The sequence below is a fragment of the Rhinopithecus bieti genome, unplaced genomic scaffold (genome assembly GCF_001698545.2).
Source record: "Rhinopithecus bieti isolate Rb0 unplaced genomic scaffold, ASM169854v2 scaffold_18349, whole genome shotgun sequence".
Taxonomy (NCBI): domain Eukaryota; kingdom Metazoa; phylum Chordata; class Mammalia; order Primates; family Cercopithecidae; genus Rhinopithecus; species Rhinopithecus bieti.
The window spans coordinates 201,315-208,337 of NW_016809054.1; the positions used below are offsets into that span (position 1 = coordinate 201,315).

General features: G+C 52.9%; 2 protein-coding genes across 13 annotated transcripts in view; one reads left to right on the forward strand and one right to left on the reverse strand.

The window, feature by feature from the left end:
- SLC35A2 (solute carrier family 35 member A2) overlaps positions 1 to 4,115 on the forward strand; it is an 11,726-nt gene extending 7,611 nt beyond the window's left edge. For 2 of the 6 annotated variants that reach the window (XM_017888357.1, XM_017888355.1), the window contains 3 exons: positions 765 to 916; positions 1,820 to 2,556; positions 3,628 to 3,703. In XM_017888357.1, the coding sequence (XP_017743846.1) occupies positions 765 to 916; positions 1,820 to 2,556; positions 3,628 to 3,688 (950 nt within the window). In that variant the 3' untranslated portion in view covers positions 3,689 to 3,703. Of the gene's footprint in view, positions 1 to 764; positions 917 to 1,819; positions 3,704 to 3,835 lie in introns of those variants that run through there. The other 4 variants (XR_001888428.1, XM_017888356.1, XM_017888359.1 and 1 more) reach the window with 4 other exon arrangements.
- Positions 4,116 to 4,150: 35 nt separating this feature from the next.
- PQBP1 (polyglutamine binding protein 1) overlaps positions 4,151 to 7,023 on the reverse strand; it is a 5,474-nt gene continuing 2,601 nt past the window's right edge. For 6 of the 7 annotated variants that reach the window (XM_017888363.1, XM_017888362.1, XM_017888360.1 and 3 more), the window contains exons 3-7: positions 6,002 to 6,113; positions 5,254 to 5,366; positions 4,779 to 5,063; positions 4,500 to 4,563; positions 4,152 to 4,367 (exon numbers count right to left, since the gene is read on the reverse strand). In XM_017888363.1, coding sequence (XP_017743852.1) covers positions 4,211 to 4,367; positions 4,500 to 4,563; positions 4,779 to 5,063; positions 5,254 to 5,366; positions 6,002 to 6,113 — 731 coding nt within the window. In that variant the 3' untranslated portion in view covers positions 4,152 to 4,210. Of the gene's footprint in view, positions 4,368 to 4,499; positions 4,564 to 4,778; positions 5,064 to 5,253; positions 5,367 to 6,001; positions 6,114 to 7,023 lie in introns of all 7 variants that reach the window. The other variant, XM_017888361.1, reaches the window with a different exon arrangement.

Consider the following 7,023-nt stretch of genomic DNA (forward strand, 5'->3'; position numbering starts at 1 on the left):
AAAAAAAAAAAAAGTCTAGACTAAACTTCTCTTCTGTGTGGGAGACAGCCCTCCACCCCAGCTCCTAGGGCTTCTATTTCATAAGCTCCAAGTTAATGATGGTTATTTCTTTTTATTTTATTTTATTTTATTTTATTTGAGATTGGAGTCTCACTCTGTCGTCCAGGCTGGAGTGCAAATGGCATTGTCTCGGCACACTGCAACCTCTGCCTCCCAGGTTCAAGCAATTCTCTTGCCTCAGCCTCCCAAGTAGCTGGGATTACAGGCGCCTGCCACCACACCTGGCTAATTTTTGTATTTTTAGTAGAGATGGGGTTTCGGTGTGGTTGGCTCAGCTGGTCTTGAACTCCTGACCTCATGAGCCACCTGCCTTGGCCTCCCAAAGTGTTGGGATTACAGGTGTGAGCCATGGCGCCTAGCCTAATGATGGTTATTTCATTGTACACAAATGTATTGAGTATTGAGTGCTTGCCCTGAATGGGGCTCTCTGCCAGGGAGGTAGGCTCTAACATAGTGACATGCTCTGTGATTAGCAGACACAGATGGCTGATTCTTTTGCTGCCATTAAACTGAGTCTCAGAAAAGCTAGCTGGAAACATGGTTATACTCTAGGGAAAACCAAGATCACAGACTTCATTCCAGCCCCCAGGGATTGGACAGCAGGGTGGATGGAGGAGTCACGATAGCAAGGCCTGTTCCCAGCCTTCAGAGGTTCCCCATGTATGGCTGTCAGTGCTGAGAAGGGCTCTCCTCCTCCCATCTAGGTAACGTGAAGCACCTGGTTCTCTTCCTTCATGAGGCTGTCCTGGTGCAGTATGTGGACACACTCAAGCTCGCAGTGCCCTCTCTCATCTACACCTTGCAGAATAACCTCCAGTATGTTGCCATCTCTAACCTACCAGCTGCCACTTTCCAGGTGAGCCGCAAGCCCAGCATGGCCCCAGAGGAACTAACTGGGTTGGGGACTGGAGTATGGGAATAGCGTGGTGGGAGGATGTTGCAGAGAACAGGGGCTATGTCACCTCCAGGATGTCCTTGGAATTCCCTCAACCTTTTCTCGTCTGTGAAAATTGGGGGTGGAAATAGTAATGCCTGTTCACTGAGCTGCTAGGATACTTAAAAGAAATAATACCTGTGAAGAGCCCTTGGTTGGTGATAGATAAGCTTTAGGCTATTTGTGGGCAGCTTTGTGAAATGGTTAAAGAGCCTGGATTCTGGGACCAGGCTGCCTGGGTTCAAATCTCAGCTCTGCTACTTTCCAGCTGTGTGATTTTGGGGCACATCACCAAACCTTTCTGTGCCTTAGTTTTCTCATCTTTAAATTGGGGCTTACAGTGGTGCTCACTTCAGAATGGTATTGTGAGAATTAAATGAATGAATTCATGTGCAGTGCCTAGAACCACACTGATACATTGTAAACACTATGTAAGTATTTGCTGACATTGTTGTAGCTATTGATTCATTTGTATCAAGTCCCTCATCACAAAGATACTTCCATACCTCAGCCATCTTTTATAGATGATGATGCCAGGGCTCAGACAGGGCAAGTGCTTTGTCCCGTCACACAGCCAGGAAATAGGATTGGGATGTGGACTTCCTGGCACAGCCGTCCTTTTGTGCACTTGGTAGGAGAGACCTCAGAACTGTTTCGCTGCAGCTCAGCCAATGGCCAGTGGCTGGCTCCTTTTGCTGTTTTTGTTGTCATACCCCCCACCCTGTCCCTCCGTTGTGCCTGGGGACCCACAGTGGGTGCTGCCCCCCATGTGTACCTGTTGGGGGCCAGGGTTAGCCCTCAGTGCCTTCCACGTGCCACTCGCAGGTGACGTACCAGCTGAAGATCCTGACCACAGCGCTGTTCTCCGTGCTCATGCTGAACCGCAGCCTTTCCCGGCTGCAGTGGGCCTCCCTGCTGCTCCTCTTCACTGGCGTCGCCATTGTCCAGGCACAGCAAGCCAGTGGGGGAGGCCCACGGCCACTGGATCAGAACCCTGGGGCAGGCCTGGCAGCCGTCGTGGCCTCCTGTCTCTCCTCCGGCTTTGCAGGTGTCTACTTTGAGAAGATCCTCAAAGGCAGCTCAGGCTCCGTGTGGCTGCGCAACCTGCAACTGGGCCTCTTTGGCACAGCACTGGGCCTAGTGGGGCTCTGGTGGGCTGAGGGTACCGCCGTGGCCACCCGTGGTTTCTTTTTTGGGTACACGCCTGCTGTCTGGGGCGTGGTGCTCAACCAGGCCTTCGGTGGGCTACTGGTGGCTGTGGTTGTCAAGTACGCTGACAACATCCTCAAGGGCTTTGCCACCTCCCTGTCCATTGTGCTGTCCACTGTTGCCTCTATTCGCCTCTTTGGCTTCCACGTGGACCCATTATTTGCCCTTGGCGCTGGGCTCGTCATTGGTGCCGTCTACCTCTACAGCCTTCCCCGAGGTGCAGCCAAAGCCATAGCCTCTGCCTCTGCTTCCGCCTCCGGGCCCTGCGTTCACCAGCAGCCTCCTGGGCAGCCACCGCCACCGCAGCTGTCTTCCCACCATGGAGATCTCATCACGGAGTCCTTTCTGCCGAAGTCAGTGCTGGTGAAGTGAGGGCTGGCAGCAATGGGGAACACAAGGGAGGGGGACTGGGGTGGAGGGTGTTGGGCATCTGCAGGACCCAAGTCGCCGCCCTCCGGGGCCTGGCTCCTCTGGGTTTGGGAGATGGTCTTTTCTCCCAGGTCACTGAGACTTCTGGAGGGGCGTGGGACTAGAGCTGGGTGTCACGTGAACCCTTCCTGGTAGGCTGACCCCCTTCCCCTGGTGGGGGTTTTAGAGCTGCCTCCTCTGCCCCCTCTAACCTCTTTGGAGGCAGGGTCGGGGTTACTATTCAAGGCCTTTTTTTTTTGTCTGCTCCCTCCCTGACCCTGTGCCCTCTTCTGGAGGTGTCTTGTCTGGGAGAGTCCCTCCCAGCAGTCCCTCCACCTCCATAAGGACACACTGGACAGAACTCCGCAGCTCTTCAGGAATGACCGATGCCTACCTGTGGGGTTCAGTTGCCCGTAGTTTGAGGCCTTCTCTCCTCCCTTACCACCGCTCTGGATCATGTTAGCAGTTCCGTCTTTTGTGTGGCCTTGGGCCAGCTTCCCTGACACCTTGAAGATGGACTTCTTGTGAGTCCCCAGGGAGAAAGGGACAAGAGCTAAGATTTTTGCATCAGCCCTTCTGGCAGAAGGTGTGGTCGGGGCCATTTGATTTTTAGTGGACTTGGGATTTGTGGTGTAATCATATCATTAATGATCCAGGGTGTGGGAAAAATGGAGGTCCTTGAAGTGGCTGAACCTCATTGTATTTAAGACACTGTCAGTTGCCAGATGCAGGGTTATTTTTGGAGATGTCTAGAGAGGAAAAATAAAGCTGCCAATCATACTGTTGATATCCGTCTGGCTGTGTGAGGCACCCCTACCTCATGGGGGTGTCGTGGGATTGATGAACTGTGGAACCTGCCTCCTGCACTCCCCAAAGCTTATTAACCCCTTAACTGTATTGGGGCGGGGTGTGTGTGTGCATGGAAGATGCCTGGGCTGTCTTTGCTATATGTAAATAGAGCCATTGGATCTTTATTTTTGATTAATTTGTTCTGATTTTTTGGTTTGTTTTTTAAGGAACTGTAATGAACAAATGTCAGGATATCCAATGCCAAATAAAGATGTTGTATTTATTTAGTCCACGTATAGCTTTCTGACCCAGGTGGGCACCATTACTAACACCAGGACTACCAGCCTCACCACTGCCGCCCTCACTTGCTCAGGAAACCCGCCTGCCGGCCTAGCCCAGCTTTGTGTTTTTCTTTCCTCCCCATTCCCACCACAGGTTGCTCACCAAGGTGAAGGGTTCCTAGCCGCTGGGATTGAAGACATTGCCCTGGCCTCGTTCTCTTCTTGCCCTGGCCCAGCTGGGACCAAACTCTGATCAGTATTAGGGGTAGGGTGAGGTAGACACTGGACTCCCTGTCCCCACCACCCCACCCCACGCAGGGCCGACATGACTAAGCTCTCTCATGACCCACCTCAGCTCAGCCCCCCAGCCCCTGCCAGCCCCACACTCTCTTAGCTGAGTTTTTACAAATAAAATGTGTTGTGCATCTTGCCGACTTGGGTTGGGCAGCCTCGAAGGAAGCACTCAGGCATGGTGGGCAGGATCACCAGAAAGCTTTTATTTTAACCCAGGGCCAGGGAGGCCGAAGCTTCAATCCTGCTGCTTGGTTCGGGAGGCCTCTGCATTGGCCCGGAGCACAGCCCCTGGGGATGGATACGGCCGCTGCTGGAAGAGGGGCCCAGCTGCTGTGGTGTCAGCGCCAGTCTTGGCCTCATTCCGCTTGGGGAGTCCTGTTGACCACGTGCCCCTGCCGGTGAAAGAGTCAGGGGATAGGGACGGGAGATGTGGTGGACACGGCCCACCTGGTCCCAATGAGGAATGGAGGAAGGAGGCAGGAGGATGGTGTCCACATACTGAGTCAAGAGGGGTTGTCACTTACCGGGGGGCATCTGAGTATGAGCTAGGGTCCATGGGGTCTAACTCTTCATCCTTTCGGCTTACTGCTGTGGAAGTGGCAGGGCAAAGTCTTCAATAGAGGCACCAGGAGCCCCTGATCACTAAGCCCCACCCCACAAGAAGAAATGAAGCCCCTAGCTGCCATGTACCACAGCACCCTCCTCTAGGCCCCAGGTCCAGGCATCTTTTTGAGGGGAGGCTTCCTCACACAGTGTGCCCTGTACCTTGCTGGTCTCACCGAGCCCCATTCTGCCCAGCTTACCCTTCTTGCTCTTGGGGTAGGGAGCCAGCTCCTCCCGGCGATGGTGGCGCCGTTCTTTGCCCTCTTCCCGGTCTGCCTTGTCATACCCGCGGTCCCGATCCCGTTCCCTGTCTCGCTCTCTCTCTCTGTCTACCTTGTCATAGCCACGCTCTCGATCCCTGTCAGATTTGTCGTGGCCCCGGTCTGACTTGTCGTGGCCCCTGTCTGGTTTCTCATGGCCGCGGTCCAACTTGTCATGGCCCCTGTCCGACTTGTCATGGCTCCGGTCCAACTTTTCTTCAGCATCTGGGGACACAAGTCTTGAAGTGACCTCTTGCCACCCAAGGACCCAGCAGCCTCTGCCTTCAACAACCTTGCTTGCCTGAGGCTGGGCCCACCTGGTCTCACCTGCCCCTCTGATCCACTATCATTCTACTTGGCCTCTCCGTGAGAACTGCTTAGATCACTCAAGGCACTCTTGTACCTGCCAACTCACCTGCATTACTGCTTCTGAGCTTCTTGGCCGATTTGGTAACCACAGAGTTGGGGTCATGTGGGGAAAGCCAGGATACGAGGTCTGTGTCCGCATTCCAGTAGTAAGGGAGCCCGCTGTGGGGCCGCAGGACAAGAGAAGTGTCAGCACAGATGTCCTTGCCTTGGATCCTCAACTCTCGTCTCCCCATTCTCTGCCTATACCTGCCCCATGTCAGGACCCCACAGGTAAGATCCCCAGAATCTCTTCTCCCGAAGAGAAAACACTGTCAGCAGGGTGTGGTGGCTCATGCCTATAATCCCAGCACTTTGGGAGGCTGAGGCAGGCGGATCACCTGAGGTCAGGAGTTCGAGACCAGCCTGACCAATATGATGAAACCTCGTCTCTACAAAAAAATACAAAAATTAGCCGGGTGTGGTGGTGCGCACCTGTAATCCCAGCTACTTGGGAGGCTGAGACAGGAGAATCGCTTGAACCCAGGAGGCAAGAGGTTGCAGTGAGCCGAGATCGCACCATTATACTCCAGCCTGGGCAACAAGAGTGAAACTCCATCTCAAAAAAAAGAGAGAAAAGACAGTCTTCCAACCCCAGAGGAGCCAGGCCCCAGCAGGCAGCAACTTGGGTCCTGCGGATACCTAACACCAACACCCTCCACCCGAGGCTCCCTCCCTTGTGTCCCCCTATACCTCACAACCAAGGTCAGCACAGGAAGGGTGAAGTCAGAAGTTAGTCCTCCCTCACCAAGGCTCACCAGGAAGGGTCGAAAACCTTGTACCAGCTTGGTGGTAGGCCCTCCAACCTGGTGGCCTCATAGTCCACAGGATCATCGTCATAGTCTTCGGCAATGATCTCTTCCTCTGGTTCTGGCAGAACAAGGTGGGGACGAGGAGAGCAGTTAAGGACCAGGGGTGTCCTCATCCTACAGAGCCTAGAGACACGCACTCACATTCACACAAGCCACACGTAAACGACGTGTGTGTGTGCCAGGAAGCATATGAAGTATCTTTCACATTCCAAATCCAACTCTCTGTATTAGGAGGTTTACAAAAAAAAGGTTACCTAATTCTGTTTCTGGGTTCAGATGATGAGTTCTACTGTTAGCCAAAGCTATCTCGTTTCAGAGTTGATAGGGATTCATCAAAAAATTTACTCATCTTGGCCGGGCGTGGTGGCTCAGCTCATGCCTGTAATCCCAGCGCTTTAGGAGGCCAAGGTGGGTGGATCACGAGGTCAGGAGTTCAAGATCAGCCTGGCCAAGATGGTGAAACCCCATCTCTGAGACTAGCCTGGTTAACATAGTGAGACCTGTCTCTACAAAAAAAAAAAAAATTAGCTGGGCACAGTGGCACACGTCTGTAGTCCCAGATACTCAGGAGGCTGAGGTAGGAGGATCATTTGAGCCCAGGAGTTTGAGCTTGCAGTGAGCTATTATCGTGCCACTGCACTCCAGCCTGGGCAACAGAGTGAGACCCTGTCTCTAAACAAATAATAAATAATATATATACCATAGGCACAGGTCACTCAATAGGCTTAAAAGAAAATCCAGCCTGGTCAATATGGTGAAACCCTGTCTCTACTAAAAAATACAAAAATTAGCCAGGCACAGTGGTGCACGCCTGTGGTCCCAGCTACTCAGGAGGCTGAGGCAGGAGAATCGCTTGAACCTGGGAGGTGGAGAGTGGGCCAAGATCATGCCACTGCACTCCAGCCTAGGTGACAGAGCAAGACTCTGCCTCAAAAAAAAAAAAAAAAAAAAAAAAAAAAAACAAAAAA